General features: G+C 42.3%; 1 protein-coding gene across 1 annotated transcript in view; it reads left to right on the top strand.

Moving 5' to 3' along the window:
* Nucleotides 1–24,319, top strand: part of CSTF3 (cleavage stimulation factor subunit 3) — a 50,936-nt gene that overhangs the window by 23,368 nt on the left and 3,249 nt on the right. The window contains exons 4-17 of the mRNA XM_086471936.1: nucleotides 10,767–10,799; nucleotides 11,192–11,289; nucleotides 12,699–12,765; nucleotides 12,861–12,895; nucleotides 13,002–13,128; nucleotides 15,777–15,854; nucleotides 16,057–16,219; nucleotides 16,744–16,853; nucleotides 17,264–17,380; nucleotides 18,523–18,597; nucleotides 19,927–20,070; nucleotides 20,160–20,262; nucleotides 22,153–22,222; nucleotides 23,511–23,706. Of these exons, the coding sequence (XP_086328062.1) occupies nucleotides 10,767–10,799; nucleotides 11,192–11,289; nucleotides 12,699–12,765; nucleotides 12,861–12,895; nucleotides 13,002–13,128; nucleotides 15,777–15,854; nucleotides 16,057–16,219; nucleotides 16,744–16,853; nucleotides 17,264–17,380; nucleotides 18,523–18,597; nucleotides 19,927–20,070; nucleotides 20,160–20,262; nucleotides 22,153–22,222; nucleotides 23,511–23,706 (1,416 nt within the window). The remainder of the gene's footprint in view (nucleotides 1–10,766; nucleotides 10,800–11,191; nucleotides 11,290–12,698; nucleotides 12,766–12,860; nucleotides 12,896–13,001; nucleotides 13,129–15,776; nucleotides 15,855–16,056; nucleotides 16,220–16,743; nucleotides 16,854–17,263; nucleotides 17,381–18,522; nucleotides 18,598–19,926; nucleotides 20,071–20,159; nucleotides 20,263–22,152; nucleotides 22,223–23,510; nucleotides 23,707–24,319) is intronic.

Here is a 24,319-nt window from a genome sequence, read left to right as displayed (position 1 = left end):
CTCTCACATTTGAAGGAATCAAGCTGAAGTTTAAAAGGGAAGGAAAAGGGGCAGCCACTTTAAAAACTGCTTGTGCAGTGTTTAAGTGGGGAAAACACTATAGCATGTCAATATTCTAGGAACCTGTTTTTTAATGTACTATGCAGTCTGATTAGCTGGGATAGTAATTACACTCAAATTCCAGTATTCTGGAAACGGAGGTCCCAGAATAGTTGTGCAGAGTCTATTCACTTAAGTGTTTTTGGATCGAGTCTTACCAAAAAGATTGGCATTGTTCATGTGGTTTTGGATTAGGCTGTGACAAGTCCAGACTTGGTAACCAGATAGTGAGAAGAACCTGCAGTAAAACTCATGTGTTGAAAGAAACTATTAATTCTTCCCACTGAATGCTACTTTTGTAGTGAATTTTGTCCTCTTCATGGCCGAAAGACAGAAATCTAGACATTTAATTCTGTAATTGACTTTTAAAATACAATCTTTCCTTTTTTAACATTATAGATGACACTTTTCAGTAACTATGATTAAGAATGTACATTCTCAGAAAGGAAACAGTGGAGAATTTCCTTGATCTCTGATAAGATGGATGGAGAGTTTTTGATTAGGGCATCTGCGTGTGTTAGAAAAATACACCAGTTCCCTGAACTTCAGCTGGAATATCTTATTGCTGTAGAACAAAACCAGCTCAGTCGTTAGGTTAATCGTACATTTCTGAGGCAGATTATTTTCCCAGTGTAGTAAGTGACGGACGTAATAAGTGTTTATTCATTATTTCGTAGAAAATCCGTGGCAAAGCCAGGACCCACATCCCTTTCCTCTAAGGTTATTTTTGTAGTATTGCAGTTCAAGTGCACATGGTTTGGGTTTAGTAAGTTTTATTTTGTAATGCGGTATACTGCAAATTGATGCTGCGACACAGTTGCAGAGAATTCCTTGTGCCTGAGCATCATTCTCCACTATTAACTTTTAGATTTCTGGGTTTTGTTTTCCTGGGATGAGAGCGCTGTCTTCTGTGGTCAAACATTAGAGCCCCTAGGCACCTCTGGAGACGTAGGACCAATGTAATGGTTGTGAGAACCGTGCTTTGGGACATTTTTGCAACAAATTATTGCAAAATTGCTCTTTATATTCCAGCAGTGGAGAGGAAACATTTAAGACCAATTTGTCCTCTGCTGACAGGCCGAGCTAGTGTTGTGCTAAGCTTAACAGTAAGAAAATTATGCTGTAGGATACAATTACATCTTCTAGTACCTTTTCTTACTTTCTGAGCAGCTTATGTTCCTTTTCCTTAGGAGAGTTGCTTGCCTGGCCATCTTTATTTTGGGAAGAGCCTTTATTAGACCAGTTCCACACCAGAAAATGGAAGGAATTAATGCATGGTCTCCGAATGAATTTGACCACTCAAAAGGGCACCAGTTATTTCTGGTCCTAAGATGTCTTTGTTTGGACTCTTAGCCCATTTTGCTAAGTCAGTGTAGAGACTGTTTAAAGGACCTTTGCTGTTTTCTAGATGTCTTGCTTCTGGTTTTGAATAGGTATTCAAGGATCCCTTTGAAAAGTAAGTTCTCTCTGAAAATGTAGCTTGTTCAGGTGTCTTATTAACATATAATCTTGGTAAATGAACGGAGAATTCTTAAAATCTTCCATACAAAAATTATTGATAACTTTCTTCTACAAAAAATTTTTCGGAAATACCATATTTCAGTGTGAAACAATTATGGTTATCAAACTTACTGTTTTCTGCACTTCTATGCAGGCATATTTGAAAAGAATATATCAAAAATGTAGACACCAATCAATGTAGTGAGAAATCGTCAAAACTGTAAACCTAACGGGAAACTTAATGCCCCCTAAAATGTCTCATTTTCCCTAGCTGTATCATCACATGACATAGTAAATCACTACTTTCTTACAAATTTTTCTTTCTTACTTTCTCTATTTTCAGGATACCAAAATCAAGAGAGGAATGATTTTTTTTTTAATGAGCTGTATGAAATTACTGCAGTGAACACTGCTTTCTCATAGAAGTGAAAAGCAGCTAGGTGGTTTTAAATTAAGGGTCTTAAGTTAGATCATTGTCAAGTGTGAGATCTGTGTAATGAAACAATTGGCTTTTTTTTTTTTTCTAGGGAGTGAAATGTTGCCTGTTGCAGTGGTCTGATCCCTGCCTTGTTTTTAAGGTCTTAGTATTGCAAGGACTTTCTAACTTGGGTTACGGGGTTAGTGCATCACTAGCGGTGATGGCAGACGGCAGTGTATCTGTGCTCCTCCGTTTGTCAGCCCTGTGTAAGATACTGGCACCTATCGTTTTACTAAATTGGCTGACAGAAGCATTAGAGGAGTGCGTATGTGCACCTCCTTTGCCCCTGCTGAGGGACTGTTGGCTTATGATATGCAGTTGAGGTAGACAACTGGTGTAATTTATCTGAGTTTGCAAATTAGTGATCTCTAGCCCAATGAGATGGGCGAAATACCTTGCTTTTAGGCTTCTCTCTTAATTTAACTTTATACCTTTAATGATCTGGCCAATAGATAAGGCAACAAGTCTTTAATTTATCTCATTGCATTTTGTCATGTTAACAGATTTTCTTGCAATCCTTGGGTGCTATATGTGCTTTTGAATGTTCCTCTGAGAGCTAAACCAATATAAAATTAATCGTACATGAAAAAGCACTGCTTCTTTCTGAGATGGCATACTTCCTAATAACTGCAAAGGATATCAGTAGATCTGTTAATGTTGGACATTAACACATTTTAAAACTCCCCAGTGCTGCTGTAAAATACAAAAGACATTGAGAAACAGAAATGAGAAGCAAAGTGAACTGAAATACGTAAGAAGACCCAAAATGCCTAAGTCAGGAAGGAGGAGAGGTAGTTTGCAGGAGTGTGAATGTGGAGTGGTGTTTTCTGCTGTGGCTTAAAGTGAGTGTGAAATTGAAGAGGAAATTAGAAGCCGCAGGGCATGTTGAAAATTGACTTTTTATTAAAATGAGATTTGCAGACAAATTGAGAATCCAGGTATGAGGTTGAATCTGGCTGGAAAGGAGTGGAAAATAGAAGGATGCTTAGCATTTGTAAATTACTTCATACAGTTAATGTTACACTAAATTTGATAATCGGCAAATTGCCTAAATAAAAAAAAAGTAATGATTTTCCTGATTTGGAGAAGATACTATTCATTTTTATAATTCAGATTGAAAACAACAGGAAGAAAGGAGAGAAGTATATGTGATGTCAGCAATGAGTGAGTGATTGCCATTCAGTACTATTCTCCAACTAGAAAAATAATTTAATGGTTTTGTCACCACACAACGTTTTTTCTTTAATGCTGCCTGTAAATATTTCTCTGTACAGCCTCTGGCTAGTCTCTTGATAGTGATGCCTGCAAGTTATGCTTGCTTTTCAAAGTATTGATGTAAATAAAGTGCCTCGCTGCAGGACCAAGAGGTCTGCGTTTTTTGTAGGGGTGTAGAGGCAGGTGCTAGTCCTAAAGATTTGTCTATATGTGGAAATTAAATTGCACTAAGGTGTAAACTGCAGCACAATAGCTGTTTTTTAGTAACTGTCTCTGAGCTCTCATATTTCTCAATGAAGTCCTTGTTCTTCTTTACACTAGAGTAGACACTTAGGAATTAGGTGAGGTAGATTGTTCTTTAATATTCCAAGCTGTATTGTTAGCAGGAAAGTTAAGTTTCTCTACTGCAATGCATTGATCTTTCTTCACTTCTAGATCAATCCGTTTACTGTAGGTTGTCCAGTATTACTCAGTCCTTGTATTACTGCCCTTCTAGAGTGCAGACAGTTTGCTGACACCTGAGGATATTATATTCATGTATTATTTTGGATTCATTTCTTTCCTGATGTATCTGAAAAATTAAGGTATTGGGGTTTTTAGTTTAATAGATTAAGCAAAAAGACATCTTCCACTCGCAGGTTTTTTTTATTGGCAATTGTTTATGTAGGTTTTTAATTAAGAATGATTTAAGTATGTTTTAGCTGGGGCGTGTGTTACTCTGTCTTCACAATTTCTTCATTTGTGCTCTTTTCTGAAGGCTTCTGCTCTGAGCTGCTCCCTTGCCACCCTCAGCAGGTGCCTCTGGGTTCCTCCCTTTCTGAAACTTCCAGATAAATCTGGGTTTATGCCCACAGTTTTGGGAATAGTCTTTTCAAGGCTTCAGTCACGCCTATTTTTTTTAATTTTTTTTTTTTTTTTTTTTTACAATTAGTCAGGTGGTGGAGATATTAATGTAGAGAGATCTCTAGGCTGCTGCCTCTGCAAGGAGAAACGTTGGTAGAGTGTGTTAACCTGATGTGCTTTGGTTAGTTGTTCCAGAAGGCTGTTAAAGGCTTGGGGTCATGAGGCTGTAACGACAATTTTCAAGAAGCTGGAGAGTGAGGAGCAGCCTGGCACGTTACTGGCTATTCATGCAGCACCTCTCTCTAGCTCTGCCCCTGTCCTGTCCCAGTCTCCCACTGCAGCTTAGCCTCTGATGAAAAACGCTGCGCTTCACTTCATAGTGATCACTTTTCCTGTAGACAGGCTGCCTTTTACAGTTTTTTCTGTCTTTAACAGAAAATGGTGATGTGGCCCAGAATTTTGCTTTAGAAAGCTAACGTTTTCACTAGCTGCCCAGTAAGTGCCTGGTCTTTTATTTATGTACGCAGGATATTAACTGGTAATTGGATTTGCAGAACTACAGGTCCCATTCATCAACTGAAACAATATTCTTAGTTACTGAAAAGTTTGTTTATTCTTAAATACTGTGAGTAAATTCAAAGTATATCTAAATATAAATACATGATAGTGTACGTGATAGACCAATATTTTGTTAATCAGGAAAAAACTGTGAAACCTAAAAGACGGCTGTGATCAGGAGGCGTGGTTGGTCAAACACTGGAACAGGCTTCCTAGAGAGGTGGTCGGTGCCCCAGGCTTGTCAGTGTTCGAGTCATTTGGACAGTGCCCTTGACAACATGCTTTACCTTTTGGTCAGGCAGTTGGACTAGGTGGTCGTTGTAGGTGCCTAGAACTGATATATTCTGTTCTTGTTTCCTCAGCAGCAGACTGCAAAATGGTGCTTTTTAGCCATTTATATAGCAGCTGTGGCTGTGTCCTGCAGGGAGGCTGTTTTTCAGTTGATGATATATCTAGTGGAAACAACATGACTTTTAAATTTTGATGTAATGCCATGGTTCTGGAAGCTCTAGAAACAATACATGTAATAGTAGTTAGAGGCATTTAATTTAGAAGTTTTAAGGAACTTTTCAAATCCCATTTTACGGCAGACTTTGAAATTGAGACATAACCCTGTGAATGTGAAAAATTACACTGTACTAAATGAAAATACTTATGCTCTCATTTTCATGAGATTATGATCTCATCTTATTACATTTTGAGAAAATGAGTTTTCCCGTACTTGTACTATATCTCTTCCTTGCAGTCTTTACTAATAGCAAGATAAAAGCTGTATTTTCACAGGGAATAGTAAAACTTCAAATGAGAACTGCAGAAATACCGAAACATTCAATCCTTACCTGGTACAAATTGTAGTAAAATTATATATTACAGAAATTACATCTGCAATTATATGCTAATGTTTTAAAATAAAGGATTTCATTGGTTAAGCCTTGGAATACCTTGCACAAGTGAAATGTGTTTTGCTCAACATACATAAGATAAGTTTTACATCGTTATCCAGGCATATAATCCAGCCTCCTTGGGTTAATGACTACATGCAAGTGCAACATTAGTCCTGCGTTTCACCTGCATTTCATGTACTTGAACAGAGCTTGGTTTGCTATTTGCAAAGGTAATTGCTGTTATTTGACCTGTAGGAAAACGAGTTTGTCATGTTAAGTGCTCACACGATTAGTCACTGACTGGAAGCCTCAGCAAATAGCAAAAGGCTGAATGTGCTGAAGATAGAAGAGTGAATTAGCATGTTACACTCTCTCCATCCTTTTCATCCTTAAATTTCTTTGAGGCAGTCCGAAGTGTTTGAACTGCTATGGTCCAAGCAGTATTTATTCTGCAAATAAGGTACGAACATCTCTCCAGACAGCCCTAGCCTGTATTTTGGAAACAGGTAGAGAAATGCGAATGTATTTTGTTACACCTGCAGTTCTATACTAGTACAGACCCAAACTACATCCCACTGGATGTCACAGTGGGTAATTGATTATTTACTTTAACAATCAAGATACAAAAAAAAAAAAAAAGGAAATGGTCAACATAAATGTGTTCAGTGTTGATGAATTGTGTAGTCTGATTTCGTTTTTAAAATGGTTTTAGTTATCTAATACCTACTCATCCTACTGTGAATGAATATAGGTCTTTCACAGTGAGCCCCCTTCAGTTAATAAACAAAAGCAATACTTCCATATTCATACATGTGGGCTCTGGCTGTAATTTTGTACTCTGAAACATATGTTCTGTATATGTTCTTTAAAAGTCCCATGAAGGATTTTGCATACATGGTAGTGTTTATAATGAAACCAGATTTTAGGAAATGGTAGTTCTAAAAATATGACCCACTATGAACTAAAGTCTTGGAAAATTAATGCCAGTGCTGCTGTGGCATTTTCTCCTCTCCCAGCCTGTCCCCTCATCAGCTGGTGCAGTCTGGCAGTGGTGCATAGTGCTTCTCTTCAGGTCTCTTGCCCAAAAAAAGTTCCAAAAAGTGTTGGAGAGCGGTGCAGGAGCCGTGGAGAGGGCAGGAGGATCTGCCTCATCAAGGGCAGAGCTGGAACATTAGACGTTATGCTTGAGAAAATTAATTTTTTCCTTGGAAAATAACCATTGAAAAAAAAGATGGAGTTGGGATATAGAAATAGATGTCAGAAAAAGCCATGCAGATCCTTAAGTACCACATGCCAACCTTGCTTCCTTAGGAGCTTGATTGAAACCAAGAAACATTGGATAGGTTAAGATAAAACTAGGGCACTTCGTAGGCTTGTGTTGTATGTCGCCAGACAACTACAAGTGCTCCTAAGTCTCTAGATGAATAAAATCACTTGCTTTGCATAATCATAAATGACACATACGTCTTTTAATCTATTAAAAATGATGAAGTGCAATGTAATTTATGGATTAAATTTTGCCCTTGAATGTTTGTGAAACTCATTATAGGGAAGGACGTTGAGTATTCTGGGAAGAAATCTGACCCTGTTGTTGGGAATTTGTCTTGCACAAAGCTGATACAGTAGTGGCTTAAATTTCCTATAGGAGCCTCAAATTTAAAGTTACTCTTTCAGTAAAACAGGTGGAATTTCTCTTGTCGCAGGCAGAGGAGGGCAAGGTCAGATATGTTTTACTACACAACTGTCTAAGTACAGCTGGTCAAATGAGGTGGCCTTTGTATAGTCTTGGGTGGAGGGGAGATACTCATTTATACCAATTTTGCTGTAGAATGACAGTATGCCTCAGCTCGTTCTGTAGGTGGTGGATTCGTGGCGGAGACCTATGTGTTTGCCTCCATGAGGGTAACATCTGCCTCTTGCATTGAAGCAGTCAGCACAGGAGTACAGGCAGCGTTAGGAACTGAAGGACAATCTGCTGTAAAGATCTGTAGTTCACTTTGTGATGTTTATCTTTAAGGACAAAAATGCAGTATTAATGTCAGTCCTTTAATGATTGGCCACGTCTAATTGCTGCCTGTTCCTGTGTCTGTAATAGGAAAAACAACAAATGTGACAGGAATGTGTGATGGGGGTCCTGGAGGCAGCATGTGCCCTCTTGGGTAATAGGCTTTCCCCATCCCTGTGGCGTCCCTGAGCCAGGGCTGTCAGGACATTTGCTTGGGAGCAGTAAGCCAAGAAATGCAAACAAATCCCTGCAGCAGAGAGCGCTGCTCTTCCCTCTGGCTGTGGGGGCTTCATAAAAACTCTCCATTCAGAGACACCCAGTAAGCATTGGCCAATATTGCTTTATCTTTGACAAATCCTGCCAATCTCCAACCTCTTAACTTAATCAGTGCCAAGATTTCTGAATTTTCAGATATCAATATCAAACCATTTGTGTGGATGTTAACAAATACGTAACACTGACTTGAAGTCCAGATGCGGTCAGCAGCTTTTTATGTATCTGATAATTCATGTGGAAAATATTTTGTTCTTTAAGTCATAGCACATGCAAGTAAAGAATATAGCTTTTTTCCCCCTAGCAAAATATTTTACTTTTCATGCTCTTTAGTTATTGGAAGTGCAAGTACTCCTTGTGCTCCGGCTCTTGGTGTTGCTTGGTGACAGTGCTGCCAGGCACTAGTGAAGGGATTACTGCGCACTTACCTGGCGCTGTATGCAATTACTGAGGTCATTCTAGGTCACTTGTGCTGAGTTATGGTTGTCATTGGCCTTTTGGGTGACAAGGAGCAGGCAGACACGCTAAGCAGTCACAGCCCTATCAGCTATGACTAGGCATGGGCACGGTAACTCAAGGCAGATGTGCAAAACACTTTTCACGTGGCTAAACCTGGAAGGCACACTTCATTTGTGCCCTGCCTGCTTACAGCTCTTGAGCTCTTAAAAAATATTTTTGGTCTTGTTCTGGAATAACTACAAGGTGATGCCTTTTGTCAGTGGCAAAGCCGTGGATGAATTTTTCTTAATTTTCACCAAAAGAGAAAAAAAAAAAGGATTTATACTGTCTCCTGAGGATTCACTCTTAACAAAAAAAAAAGTTTCTGCTCATCTAATTGAAAACTTTACTTGAGTAAGTACAGGCAGAAAAAAGTGCAGGCAGTACCAAGATTCAAGTGTTCTTTTCTGCTCAGTAACCAAGGATAAAAGGAGTTTGCACGGGATGGGAGGCGTAGACTGAGAGCTCTGGCTCTTAGTAAGAGTTGAGTCCTTTTCATCATATTCTATGAGGTCCTGAGCAACCTGAAAAGTTACTCTTACTGTCAAAAAAGGATTACGTAAAAATGGGAGATGTCTTTTTTTGGACTTTACAATGGAGGTGAAATTTAAATATAAGAATTTACTGTCCTTCAACTAGAAATAGAGCAGCGTTAGACTCCTTAATTTGTGCCCACTGAAGACTTATGTCTAAACAACCCTACATTATAAGGGTTTTTTTAAAGGTTGAAAGATTGTGCTTTACTCACAAAATGCTGTGAGGAAGCAGCAGTAGGCTATGTGCCCGTGCCTGAGGGTGTGTTGGGTCAGTGTGTCTTACCGCAGGGGTTAGAGGTGTTCTCTGTAGCATGGATGTGCTGCCTCCTGATTTTACTGAAGTATTATTTCAGAGCATTGCTATTTCTGTAATCAGTCATGTCTCTGGTCAGATACCTTTTAACTGACGTTTGCAGAAGGACTGTGAAAATTGTGTGTGCGAGAGGTAATTAGGCTTAACTTTCTGTCAACCTGGATTTTGTGAAATCCTTTCAGCCTGGGCGGGGTGCTGCTCCAGCTTGAAAGCAGTACAGACACAAGGGTCCAGTCTGCTAAGTATGCCATTAAAGTTTGTCTGCAAAACGTGTTTGAATTCTCTCATTTTTAACTGATTTTGTTCAGGAGTGAGAGAAATGGGGATGCTCTGTTAGGGCTCTCAGCGAGCAGGGTGTTGCAGGAGTATAAACTGGGGAAGAGCAGGCAGGAAAGGCAGTGCACGGTGCAGTACAGGACATACTCGGTTTAGGCCTCCTGCAGATCAGTCAGCGTTTCCTAACGCTTCCGTTAAAAATTCTCTTGTGCTTCAGGATGGGAATGCTACAAAAATGATATAATTAATACCTGGTGCGCAAGGGTGCTGTTTGCTGCCTACTGCCATGCTTCGTGGGGACAAGGAAAGGCTTTCAGAGCTGCCTCGGTGGCTCTTGTGTTTAACACCAAAGTAAAAGCCGGGAATCCCCTAAGTAAGCAGAGAGCAATGACATTTAAAAGGCGGTTTGATGCTTCAAAGAAATCCACACAGTGCAACAAATCCTTATTTCATTAAAGGCTCTTTATTTCACCACAGATAAGTGCCTTTAAAGGTGGTGTCGATTTTCCTTGTTTCTTCAGGGTGTGTCTCTACAGAATGCTTAGTATGCAAACGTAACTGGAGCTAATAAATGTGTGAAGGGTGCCAGTCTGCCCTCTGCATCTCTCTTGTGCTTTTCTTTGTCGTGTCTGAAAGGCAGCCTCTTACTTCGAGCCTAAGTTTCACCCTCTGCCCTTGCGGCGGGCGGGCGGGCGGAATGAAACAAGTGCTGAGATGTGATCAGGGTTTGGTCCCTCCTGGAAGGGGGCACCAGGGCGGGGGGTACCTGTCAAAAACCAAGTTCTTCATGATTTGTTTATTCCCTTATTCAGCATGAGCATGTTATAGCAAAGTGTACTTTGAGAAATAAATATTCAAATATAGTACATTTATTAGGCTATTAGTTTTGTAAAGATGGTATTTGAGCCTCAATTCACTGAATCCTGAGCTGGAGGCTTTGGTACCTGAGTCAATATATGCAGTTAAGGCAACAGAATACCTTGAAATAAGAGGCTAAGTCTGGATGTCCAAACCAGAATACAGGAAAGCAACTTTACCTACTCATGCTTGTATTTTGGCCCTAGTGAAAAATAAAAAAAGTTTTAAAACCTGCTAATTTTGAAAAAGCTAAGCAAAGTACGTGGCTTTTGTATGTTTAATTATATTTTTACAGTTATGTGGTGTTACAATGTAATTAGTTTAGGCAGCCAAAGTACAAACTGGAATGCTATAGTACTGTATGAAGAATATATTCCTACTATTCTAAAATAGTTTCTTAAGTGATTTGTTTTTTTCTGCTTCCCTATAGATTAAAGCAAAAAATTATGACAAAGTGGAAAAGGTGAGTCCTATCAATATATGTAATATATATCTCTATAGCAAGAACAAGTGTCTTGTGATTAGGCTAAAGCAGATTGAAAAGAACTGTAGCTGTCGCTGAATGCGCTATTCAAAAACACAGATAAGAGCTACCACTGAGGTCAATTTGTTGTTGCTACCAAACGGTAATCGGTAAAGCGCGCAGGGGAATTTCTCTGCTTAAGTCTCTCCAGTTCCCGTGCAGAGCACGGAGCTGCGCTTTAGTCAAAAGGATGAGTAGTTTAACTTGTTCTTTTTTACAAATCTCAATCATAATTACAAAGATTATTTTAATTCATACTGTATAGCTTTAAAAGTAGAAACCTAATTTCTGTATCTGGAATCCTGATCACATCTTCTTGATGTATTAAACAGTTATTTCAGCGATGCCTTATGAAGGTTTTACACATTGATTTATGGAAATGTTACCTTTCCTATGTACGAGAAACCAAGGGGAAGCTACCTAGTTACAAGTAAGTTAACAGAGTTGCTCTGAATTATTCTAGTTTTACAGTGAATCTGTTCTTGATTTTTGACTAGGGGCTGGGGAGGAGCCTGGGTGGCAAACCTGCCTGGGGATCTTCTAGTAGAGTGTTGGGGGCGATAATACATCACCTGCATTTAGAAAGCCTTTTCTTTAAAGTTCCTTTAGTTGAGCTTGCTGGATAAAATTGCTTCCTTAGTCTGCATCCATGTAACAACGTGGGACAAGAGCGGGGGAGTAGCTGGCGTATCTATGGTGGTTCCCTGCAGCTGAGGTTGGCGCTTGAACAAATCTGAAACATTCACTTCTGGACCGTTTGCTGTCCTCCCCCATAGCGTCCTGGTTAGTCTCCACAAAATTCAGCACTGATTCCAGCTGAGGTACTATGTTTGACTAGCAGTAGTGAATAGTTCAGTAATTAGGGAAAGATTTGGAATGCAAAAAAAAGGCATAAAAACTGAGTGTCAAAACTTTGGGGTGTATTAATCCCCTTTCAGTTACTACATTTTGCTTGTTTGTAATCTTGTGGACTGAGCTTAGTGCTTTTTCTCCCTGTTTGAGGTTTCAAAAAATCAATACCTTTTGGCATCTGTAACTGTTTCTTTCCCAGCTCACCATAATTTCTTTGTACTATAACTGACAAGATAACTAATCCATTAACAGAAAAAAAAAAATGAGCCGTTTTTAAAATTAGTTTTTATAAGACTGTTTTGAAACAATTAAAAAAAGTATCCGGGACCCCTGGCTTTTTATCTTATTTAACTTTCCTCTATTTTTCCTGTTAATACTGTCGTGGACCTAGTAAGGTACTGAAAGATGTCTGAGTAAAGGAAACCAGGAGAAAAGTGGGAGAGAGAAAAAGCCGTTTTCATTGAAACTTGACCAAGGAAATATTCTGTGAACATTTTAAATTTGGGGAAAGATACTTTGAATTTGAGGGGTAAGAAATCATGTGAAAGGTCTTGGGCAGTTTCCACACAGGGGAGCTACTCCTAATTGCCCCAGCCTTTTGGTGTTCCTGGAGAATTACAACATGTTTGGGCAATTCTGAGAAAAAAAGAAACCACTGGTACATCTGTCGGCTAAGAAAATGTAGAAAGCAGTTGTTTTCTGTCTTCTCAACTTCACATAGTATAGTATAGGTGGATTTCCACTTACTTAAGTGGGGGGAGGCTCAGGAACTGGTAGTATGCTAGATTGACACCAATAGATTCTAATAATTTTCTGGAGTCAAAAAAAAAAAAGGGGAAAAAACCCCTAAACGCAGCTGTTGAATGATACCTTTCATACCTCAATGTTTGCTTAGAATTTGCTGCATGAAAGAATACTCTTAAATAAAGAATTTTTTAAATACTAAACACTTGCTCTATGGTCTTTGTGGTTTGTTTTTTTCCTCAGAGAAAAAATGGCTCAGGCATATGATTTTGCTCTGGATAAGATTGGCATGGAAATCATGTCATACCAGGTATGTTTTTTTATCAAAACACATTTTACTTCTAACGTTATAACAAGTACAACTAAACATTGGTTTCATTATATGTAATATTTTTTCTTACATAGATCTGGGTGGATTACATCAATTTTTTGAAAGGCGTGTAAGTACCTTAAAAGAATTTTTTTAAGCTCAGTTAATGCAATGTTGATGTTCATATCAGTTATGATCTGTAATAGCTGACATTAATCTCTCTCCCCACTATTTAGAGAAGCAGTAGGATCTTATGCAGAAAACCAGAGGATAACAGCTGTCCGTAGGGTTTACCAGCGTGGCTGCGTGAATCCAATGATAAACATAGAACAGCTCTGGAGAGATTATAACAAATATGAAGAGGTAATCAAGAACGTGAAATTTGTTTGTGACATTAAGAAAGAAATAATAATCTTATAATCAAGTATGGTGCCCAAACTGTTTCTACTAAATAATTACGTATAAAAGAGATGACCGGCAATACAAACATGTTTTGTGTGTGCAGTACGTACCAAGACCTGTGGCAAAACTGTACAGGTACCTGAGTGAATTTTTACATTCTTTTTTAAAGACTTCCTGTAGGGTACATCTAAGGGTCCCATTTCCCAGTTGGCCCGGTGGAGTTGCCAGTGAGTTAGAAATCACTGTCATCAGTGATGGAGAACACATTTAATGGAAGCTGGTGCAGATCGGCTGGCAGTGAGGGCATGGTTCCCCAGGGAGGCACTCCCCTCCTTTCAGGGTGCGGTGGCACTCAGCTGTGATGGTTTGGACTTCCTTCACAGCATTAAGTGAAGTGGTCTCGAGTACCTATAAAATGCTCCTCGCCGTCCTTCCCCTGAAGCCATTACAGCATCAGTTCAGGTGAGTCTCCTGCCACACTGACCTCGGCAAGCGTAACCTCAACTCGCGGGCCTTGCAGGCTGGTTTGTAGCTGCAGCTTTCTGGTGTACTTGTAAACACGTTTGGTAGCAGCTTGTTACCCCAGCCCGGCCAGCAGAGGTGAGGGTCGATGCCCGCCTGCGCGCAGGGACGCAGGTCAGCCCTCTCCCTTGTCCTGCCGGCTGCGCCCGCGGTTGCAGCTGCCGGCGTGCTGTGGGTCGGCTGTGCGCTGAGCAGGAGGGAAGGGACGAGTCCTCTTCCCACGTTGCTAGCGATGCGGGCTGGAGGCTTGGTGTGACCTCTGACGTTAGTAGGGCCGCTGTGCCTAGCCAGCGGGAGTACCTCCGGGCATCCGCAGCCACGAGCGTGTGCGGGGACAGCTCGTCACCCCGTCGGTGTTCAGGGATAGCACAGATAGCCTGCTGACCACCAGGGAAGGCACCCAGCAACCTGCCTTCTGCATAGGAAAATCCCCACACAACTTCCCTCCTTTTCCCCTCCCACATAGCGAATGAAGGCTGTCACTGCTGGTTCCTGCTACTTTCATTGATGCTTAGGGAGGCTGTCAAAACGATAGCTGAAAGCTGTCCTGCATCCATTCTGTGCCGCCTTCTAGTTGAGGCAGCTCTGGCTGACACCTGTAACACAAACCAGTACCTGGGCCGTTCAGAGTGGCTGGAAGCCGAGGGCTGGCACTCTTCTCGGACACGGGTTTCTGCACGTCCTGTTCTGGCTAGGCTGGCCCTGGTGGAAAGGGTTGCTGTTCACAGGTGTCCTGGCATGGGGAAGGCAGTCCCCCTCAAAGAGCCCTTCTGGTGAGGAGCAAGCGATTCCCCACGTCAGTAGCCCAACAACACAGAGATCACGTGCAGGTCTCGGTACGAAAGGTTGCTGGCTGTTTGCTGCAGTTAAAACTCAAGCTTCCCTTTAGCTCAGTCAGTAGCCACCGGGTAGCGGCATCAGCCTGTCGGTCACCAGTATCTTTAATCAAACAAATGGCCAAAAGTGGCAACAGCCCCAGCGAGACAGAAGTGACAATCTTTGGCTCCCAAAGCCACCCGGCTGTACCTCACGAGGCTGGGAGTGCATCCTGGGAGAACGTTGCTGTGTCCTCAGCCCAGTCCTGGGTTAAATGGGGCATTGCTGGTTTTGTATGAGCTGGCCCAGATAGCTACCCCAGACAGCATTCTGCACGAGTCCAGGTGGTACCTTTCCTTCCGTAAGGAGGCGGTACCCAGCTCGGGGGCCTGCTTGGAACAGGACTGAAACCCCCGCTCGCCTTCCTCAAAGTCCTGGCAAGCCACGGCAGCAAAATCCACCCGGGCCCAGGCAGGACAAAAGGGCAGTTGCTTGTTCTGCCGTCAGAGCGGTTCTTCGAGATTTTGTTCGTGCCTGAGACCCTGTGACCGGCCCTGTGTTGCTGATGTTGAGGTGTGGGTTGTGCTTGGGGGCCCGGCTGCCCCAGCTCCCCTCCTGCTCTTGCTGAGCAGCACGACAGGGCCCTCTGTGCGTGGAGGTGTCCCTGCCATGACAGGTCTTGAGCCTCAGCTGACACGGGTACACGTATGGCAGGCTGCGTGTTGGATGTAACCTCTTCTAGAAGCTGTCAGTGACTGTGGGAGCAGAGAAGGCAGAGCTTTGAGCTGGGCGATCCATCGCTGTTACTACTTGTCCAAGAAAGCTGAATCGCACGTGTGCTGTCTCGGTCTGCACCTGGTGAACAGCAAAGCAGGGAGCTGTGGCTCTGACCAGGCACTGACAGTGATTTAAGAGGAAGAACGTAAATCACAAATGCATTCTTTCCACTTCACACACACCACACACACACCCCCCCCCCCAGGTTTAGGTAAAGTTTGTTGTATTTTTGAAAGCTATAAGTAATTAAAAATATACCGAGGTGCTTCAGGTCAGATGATTTTTAGTAGTAAGTTTATTCTCTGATAAGTAAGTTCTTGCCCATAGGTTTATTAGAAGAAATGCAGTACCTGTCAAGATCAGTATTTTAAAATAACTTTGTCCTTCTTGCTCACTTTTGCATTCCCTCTCAAGCTCTTTTCTGTATGAAATGAGATTCAGTATTTCCGAAGTGAAATTGCACACTCCCAGTCCCCTTTTTTACTCTTCTCCAGGGCATCAATATTCACTTAGCTAAGAAGATGATTGAAGACAGGAGTAGAGATTATATGAATGCACGACGTGTAGCAAAGGTACAACCTTCTGTTGCTTTTTCCTTGTTCTGTTTAATTCTACAAACTAGCATTACACTTGGTTCTTATTTTCAAATAAAAGTGTGCGTTAAACTAGTAAGGTTGGTATTCTAAAATACTTGTATCAGTTTTTTAAAGCATAATCTAAAATAAGTGTTTAATGTGTTTAAATCTGCTGTTCAAAACATTGCTTCTGTTTCAGGAATATGAGACAGTGATGAAAGGCCTGGACCGCAATGCTCCCTCTGTCCCCCCACAAAACACCCCACAAGAGGCTCAGCAGGTAGACATGTGGAAGAAGTACATCCAGTGGGAAAAGAGCAATCCTCTGCGTACAGAAGATCAAACTCTCATAACAAAAAGAGGTAATTAGATGTTGTGCTAGGACATACAGAATTGTATTTCTTCGCTCCATTAATGACCTCCAGCGTAAGTAATGCCGTGACTTAGGGTTCAGGGATCGTGCTGGAGCAGAAGTAGATCAAGCTTCTTGAATAGTGTGGGTGGTTTTTTCAAACGGCTCTTTAGTTTTTGCTCAAGCCAAGCTGAAAGCAATCGGTGGATTTTGGGGGACAGTGCTGTGGTCGTGTGCCACTGAGCTTTCATTGGAGGTCAGGAGACGGTGGATCACAACTTGATTTCGTGGCTGATGTTCTTGAATGGGTTCTGCTTCTTCCTCTGAGGGGGAGGCAGGTTTTAGCTGCTGGTTATTCATAAAGTTCCTGGCAATGTAAAAGCGCTGCAGGTGTGATCGTTGTATTCAAAACTAATTGGGGTTAATAGCACCTGATTTATTTGCTGGGTTTTGTGTTTCGTACTTCCATTGTGCAAGATGGCGCCGTTTCTGCAGTAATATACAAGGAGCATTTCTTACTCTTTTTCCTTCCAGTTATGTTTGCCTATGAGCAATGCCTTTTGGTGCTGGGACACCACCCAGATATCTGGTATGAAGCTGCCCAGTACCTCGAGCAATCTAGTAAACTGCTAGCTGAGAAGGGGGTAAGCAGGCTGCCTTTGGTTTTCTTTCTTCTCTCATTGCTTTGTCATGGTGTACTGTTAATTTTTCCTCAAATACTTAAGAACCAAGGAGGGGGGTCTGAAGAATATTTAGCACCATAAGTTGTGTCATGTTCAGAATTTTAAAATTGGGGCTATTTTAAGAAATAAAAATATTTGCATTTGAGATAAGAATCATTAAAAACTATTTCACTGGTGGCCAGTTGTAGGTCTGGGGGGTGTTTTTGACCTGATTTTGTGATTCCTTAAGTACTGGGGAGATGATTTATCTCTATATTGGAGCACTGCATGGAAGTTCACTGGTTCTTGTCACACACAGAAGATATTCCATAGATTGGCCTTCATTGTCACAGATGCTGAACAATTACATTATCATACTTATTTTATAACAGGACATGAACAATGCTAAACTTTTCAGTGATGAGGCTGCTAATATTTATGAAAGAGCGATCAGCACTTTATTAAAGAAGAATATGCTTCTTTATTTTGCATATGCAGATTATGAAGAGGTGAGCAAAAATAGTGATGTACTGACATTAAGACCCAAAGACATCTCCCATCAATAATGTCATTTATTTTAAACATACTGGATACGCAGAATCCTACAGAGTTGATTTACTGAGTCTTCTAGCCTTAAACTCATTTGGTGTGTCTGAAACTGAGCGGACAAAACGGAGAGGCAAAGCCCATAGTACGAGTTACAAAATTTTTGAAAATCTACTGTCTTCCCACTTAAATATTGACTATGTTTTTCAATTCACTATGAAGTTCAAAGGCTGATAGATTTACATTTACCAAAGCATCAGCTTCTTCACCTTTAAAATGGGGATAAAGAACGCCTTTCCTCTCTCATTCTTGGGGGCTTAATGTTTTGTATTTGCATGGCTGTGACAGAAGGTGGGAGGCACCCTGCACTGCGGCTTCCTTGAGAACTCTCCTTGCCCAGGCCCCCACCACACTGCACAGCCTCGGTCATGAGTCATGCCTTGACCATGGTGCGTTTGGCACAGGAACCATCAGGAATAAAGGCCGTTTCCCACTGATCAGATGAGGACTATGGAATCCTCTGCAGGGTATCTTTTATCCACTTATCGTAACACGGAAGAGTCTTTGCAGGAAGCTCCTGAGGTGACCAGCACAAAAAGCCCTTTGCCTTTAACAGGAAAAGGCTCCTTGGTTTTCAGCGCAGCCGCTTGTACCCGAAGCGCACTGGCTATTTGGGTTTTAACGTCCAGCGTGGAGGGCTGCAGCTGGCAGGGAACAGAACGGATTATTTGAAGTGCATAGGCTGGAGAGTGAAGAAGGTGGTTTTCCTGGCTGTCCTCACGTTACTTAGAGACAGAGGTAAAGGAAACATTATCCCAAACACCTACCATGGCAGTTCTGCTGCAGTATTACTAAATTAGAAATAGACTTCAGAGACTCTGGAAAAGCATGTACATAAGCACTAGTGAGAAGTACTGTGGGAAGTAAGGAAATGACTGTGCAAGACAGAAAATGCGTCTGAGCAAAGGGGCTGACAGACATAGTGTTCAACTGGGGAAAAAAGGAAACAGAAGTTTTGGGTTTTTCTTCAGACCAATTTTTGTTTACTCACCAGTGATTTGTAACAGTATTACCAAGCAGTCCTATTTCCTTTTGATTTACTTAGAGTCGAATGAAGTATGAGAAAGTACACAGCATATATAACCGACTCCTGGCTATTGAGGACATCGATCCCACTCTGGTAAGACGACCCTTAGTACTGGGGTTTCCACCTTTGCGTGGGTAGTCACCTGAGGACATGCAGAGACTGGGGGAGTACTTACAGGAGTCCATTGGGTCACAGGGATGATTGAGCAGGTGGAACACTGAGATGACAGAATTAGACTAAAATTTCAGCAGGGTTGATAATTGTAGCCTTTAATCCACTTAGATACACTAAGTCATGTGCACTTTTCTCCCCTGTCTCTTTTGGAAAATCTCTCAAAACAAGCAATGAAGATACAAGATATTAAAGATTTCATGACACAGCTCATGAGAATTGGTGGATGTTTTGTGGCTCAACTAAAATTTCACTTTGCCGCCACTTACCAGGTTAAAAGCAGGTTGCTCTTGCCCGCTGTTCTCCCTCCATAGAAATACACGCTCCTGTGTACATGTAGTTTGCAAATAAATTGCTAATGCAGCATAGAAGTATCGGAGAGTATTGCTGCACATCTGCTCGTTAGATGGTAAACACCATTGTCTGTAGTGCCAGCTGTGCTGCTGTGAACAAATGGTGTGAGAAGTAACCTGCCCTCAAGAAGTGACTCGTAGTTTATAAATAGACACAACAAAGCATGAGAAGGAAAAAGAAGGTCTGAGGTCTAAAATTAAACAACAGGTCAGTGTCAGAGGAAAGGTATCCATTTACTGACATGTTCTAGTCATTAAACACACACCATAATGCTTCCCAAATACACATTTTCTGAGGAACCACATACCAGTTCCTCCTATTTGAGGAATGCTGCTGTTCGTGATCTAATTCAGACCCGAGGAAAGTTAAATCCCAAAGAAATGCAAATCGCAAATTGGCCACTGAATTAAATAGCCCGTTCGTTATTCCCTTGATCAGATATAAGTATTTGCAGACAGGATGATTTGTATCTTGGACTGTATAGCGTACAGTAAAATGCTTCATCGGGCCTTTTGCCTGTTCTTTAGCCTGATGGATGCCTTAACTTTGTTGGAAAGTTACCATTTTTACAATAAGCCTCTAGTTCTCTGAAGGCACCAGCTTATGTAAACTACATTCACCTGCATACCTTGAAAAATCAGTGTACTAACTATTGGCATTTCAGGAGATCGGCCTTAGGTATAGTCCGTTTTTTTTTTTTTAAAAGTGTATAAAAAAAAGCTTCACCTTAGTAATTATGGCGAAAGAACACAGAGGCACAACACAGTCTTGTTTCTATTACAACATGCCAGCTGTATTTCGTGAGTAAAGATTATTCCAGATACAGGGAAAAGCTTTATTACATCCTAGTATTCTTTGTTAGCACTGGTACTATATAAATATTAATATGCACCTTAGGTTTATATCCAATATATGAAATTTGCAAGGCGAGCAGAAGGCATCAAATCTGGAAGAATGATATTTAAGAAAGCAAGAGAGGATGCCCGGACCCGCCATCACGTCTATGTTACGGCAGCTTTAATGGAGTATTATTGTAGTAAGGTAATCCTAGATCTCAATTTGATATTAAAGAAGTGTCAGGAGGGTGCGTAGCTCGCTGAAGCTAATAACTTTCTTTTTAATGTTTGTAGGATAAGTCTGTGGCCTTTAAGATTTTTGAGCTAGGGCTGAAAAAATACGGGGACATTCCAGAATACGTACTGGCCTATATCGACTACCTTTCTCACCTTAATGGTAAGCTTGAAGTTTTTAGAGGTCTAATGAAGCATTAATCTGCCTTCTCTGTGCGTTTAGGTTCAGGCCAAGTTCTGTGTATTTTAGTTTTAATTCTTCTTGAAGAGCAATGAAACCTCTCCATAGAACTCAGCAATTAATTTGGAAAAAACCCTGCTGTTTTGTCCTTACTGAAGTTCCAGAAGTGCGCTGGCATTAGATCTTGATTCTGCTGAACAGAGGAGAGCGACCTTTCCAAACTAACTCGCTTGCATTGCAGCAGTTTTGCAGCATCTGCTGTGAACAGTGGGGAGTACACCGAGAAACCTGAATCCTGGGGAAAAAGATCTATGGGAGGTTGAAATCGGCATGAGAGGAGTGATGGGTTAGTTGGTCCCTGCTAGAATGAATTTAAACTCGTTCTCCCCAAAGAGATGAGATGAGCAAGATGTAAAAGCAGTATTGTGAATATTGGTCCTGCTTGGCAGTTGTGGGGCGCTGGTTTGCAGTGCGAAGAGTGGGGACACGGGCAAGGCAGGGGCCCGGCAAGGCAGGGGCCGGGCAAGGCAGGGGCCCGGCACGGCACGGCACGCGGCTCCCTGCCTGCGCCGGCGCTGGGGGCACAGGGCCTGGGGAGCCCCGGGCAGGAGGTGCTGGTGGTGGCAGGTCTCTGTGCGGGGTTCCCTGGGGCAGGAGTCAATACCTTTGGAGAAACCTGTGGGGAGCAGGGGCTGACAGAGACCTTTGTGTGGAGCTGTCCTGGTCTGTGTTCCGTGGGCAGTTAGAGGAGAGGGAGAGTCTCCTCCTCTGCCCAGCCCTGTCTGCCAGGTACCCATTAGATTCTCAGATTTCTTCAGGTATTTCTTCAAGGATTCGGTACTCGAGCTCAGTTTTTGTAGCGTAACAACACGGAGGGGTGACACAGCCTGGGTTTCGTGACAAATTGCCGGCTCGGTTTGGTGAGCCAGCCTCCGCGTCCTGGTGGGAGCGGTGGCTGCAGGGAGCTGTGCTGCTGGACCTCCTGCACCTCCCGCTGCGCTCTGTAGGCACCAGGCACGCGACTCTCTCCTGTCGGGCTACCGTGCCTTTTTTTCAGGCTCTGAAAGGGAACAGATTCAGAGCTTTTTTTTTCTCCTGTGAGCTGTAAAGAGAGAGATCTTTTTCAAATCAAAGTGTATTTAATTTTGCAAGAAACACTTTTAGGTCTACGTGAATCTTTGCAATGCCTCTCTATAGACTGCCGTCAGGAAAATTATCTCAGCACTTGCCAGTGTGTTGCTCTGTCTTAGCAACCTAGCAGACTTCACTGAAAAACAAGAAAACTGATCACTGAACTTCCGTAAATGTAAGATACGGTAAAATGCACAGGGAGAGAGACGGGGCAGAGGCTGGCAGTTTTAAGAACAAACCCACCAACCGCTCCGTTCCCCCAGCTGGCAACGTACAACAGCTGACTGATCGTTGGGAACCAGGTCTAATAATTTTGGGAGGACTTCTGAGGAATATACAAGTATATTAATGTTGCCCTAATTTAAAAGGGAAGTAATGAACTGAAAGGCCAAATTTAAAATCACCGAGATACACCACTGTGATAATTAAAGTAAACGGAAAAACGCAGAGATCCTGAAGAGATGCCAAGCAATAGCTGCGCTGTTATAAAGGAACCTGCATTAGGATCAGTTTGTTGCTATCAACAAAAATAGACTTTCAGAGAAATTCACAGTAGAATTTAACGTTGGTAAAGTTTTATGTAGGTGTTCAGATCTTTTTTCTGCTTACTGAAGTTCAAACCCAGGTATCAGAATGTCAGCCTTATATTTAATTCAATGTACACATTTCTTTGAATGGAAATGATTTTAAATTGTCTTTTTACTCAGTGTGATTTTTCTTTTTTTCTTTCTATTTTTAAAGAGGACAATAATACAAGAGTTTTGTTTGAACGTGTTTTAACTTCAGGGAGCCTTCCACCTGAGAAATCCGGGTATGTCTGCAAAAGCAGTTTCACTACGCTAAAAAAGATACATAATCCCTTTCAACTACAAACATCCCAAAGAAATTAGAAAAATGAGCAGCAGGACAAAATTAGGTACAGATGTTACTTCCCCCCTTCATGCTGTCCAAAATAGCAACAATTGTGACAGATTTGTGAAAGTCCCAATTCCGCTTGCTGTGGAATTCATTAATTTATTGACTTTAAAACCTCGTTGAGGCTGGATTGTTGAGGCCAGAGTGCGAAATCCTCCTGGGCCGTGAGGGTTCAGTGGCTGGAGCAGGTGGCGCGGCTGTGACGTGTATCGGCCAGATGCTGTGGCTAGATGGGGAGAGGCAGCTTTCAGGAGCGTCACACTAGGGAAGGGGAGTCAGGAATTCAGGGAGGAGAATGCTGAACAACGCCGAGGCAACTGAAAATAAAATGGTGAAAGACTCGGATTAACCACTCGCTGCTACGTTTTCAGTACTACTTTTAAAATTTATTTCTCCGAAAAAGCAGTTACCAAACCCTTTGCAGTGCGAGTGATCACCATTATTATTCTGGTATACGTAGTCATCACACCTAAGAAATCAAACATCGCACTGCTGTGCCCGTTCATTCTGCACTTCAGTTCTGATCTCTTCTGAGAAATATTTCTATGTCCTTTTTAAAAGTGAGAAAACCCAAGAATTTAAAAGCTGAATCTTCTTCAAAGGTGAACTCCAAAGCTAAAATGAAAGTTGAATCAAGTCCAGAAATGTGGTCAGACGTTGCTTAAGCTATAGATGAGATTTTCCACAGAGACATTAGCAGTAGCTGTGTATCTCTTGGGCGATGTAACAGGCTGAAGCGCTGGGCATTATGTTACAGGGTATTGCTCTTACCTGCGAGAGCACGCTAGTCTGTGCAGATGAACTAAATCGTAATATATGTTGAAAACTCCTTCACATAGCAGAATCAGAGTGAAATTCTGTGTAGTGGGATGAGTAAAATCTATTTGTGTATCTTACATTGATGATAAAAGCTTGCCTCAAATGCTGAGGTCGTTTACACCAGTAATCCGTTCCTTTCCACAACAAAGTCCTTTACGATCCACTAGACTGAAAGCTTTTTCAGAAATAGGTAGTGCACTGGGAAGGGAAGGCATGCCACAGGCGTGCTAAAGTAAGTAGCAGAGATGCTCTTGTGTTCCCAGATTGCCTCCTTTGAGCCTCTCCTCTCGTGTGCTTTTTAACTGGGTCATGGTCAGTAATTCTTTCTCCTTCAGCAACTGTCTTATTTATCTGTTCTTTTACAGGGAAATCTGGGCTCGGTTTTTAGCTTTTGAAAGTAACATTGGTGATCTAGCTAGTATACTGAAAGTTGAAAAACGAAGGTTTACAGCATTCAAGGAGGAATATGAGGGTAAAGAAACGGCTCTGCTGGTAGACAGGTATAAGTTCATGGACTTGTACCCCTGCTCTGCCAGTGAACTGAAGGCTCTTGGTTACAAGGTAAGTGGGTGGAACACTTTATTGTACTGTTACGCTTTTTAGTGCTAGCAAACTCCAGCAGTTCCTTGTTTAGGACTTGCCTTACACTTTTTCCCCGATAGAAAAGCAGGTGAAACAGGCCTGGAACGCCTCCCTCCTCCTGGCTGTCCTGCCGGGCAGCGACGTGCCAGGCGCGTGGGCCAAGGGCAGAAAGGAGCAAGGAACGTGACTGACAGACGCGACTGCGTGCGTTCGTCCTTACCTTCCTTCGGTCGACGTGTCAGTGCCATCGCCGCTCCGCCGCAGGCCTCCGCCAGCCCTAACCTCAGCCCCTTCAAAAACCCAAATTCGGTTGGAGTTTGGAGAGCCCGGTCAGCTCTGTGACACGTGGCGGCTGCCCGTCCTGTCCGGCTGGCCAAACTCCGCTCGCTCCGCTGGGACCCATTTCAAACCAAACCCGCTGCGGGCCAGGGCTGCGGCCAGCGGCTGAGGAGACCGATCCGTGGAGACCGGCGGCTGCGGCTCCGTTCGGTCGTTCGTTACGGCTGAACGCTTTGGTGCTGCCATTCAGAATGTAGGCTAGGCCGGACACCCCATTCTGGTGATCCCCCATCTCGTTTCTGACCACACGTAT

Source organism: Leptosomus discolor, chromosome 12, assembly GCF_034619465.1.
Source record: "Leptosomus discolor isolate bLepDis1 chromosome 12, bLepDis1.hap2, whole genome shotgun sequence".
Taxonomy (NCBI): domain Eukaryota; kingdom Metazoa; phylum Chordata; class Aves; order Leptosomiformes; family Leptosomidae; genus Leptosomus; species Leptosomus discolor.
Note: the sequence above shows the minus strand (reverse complement) of the source record. Positions and strands in the feature narration are given on the sequence as shown.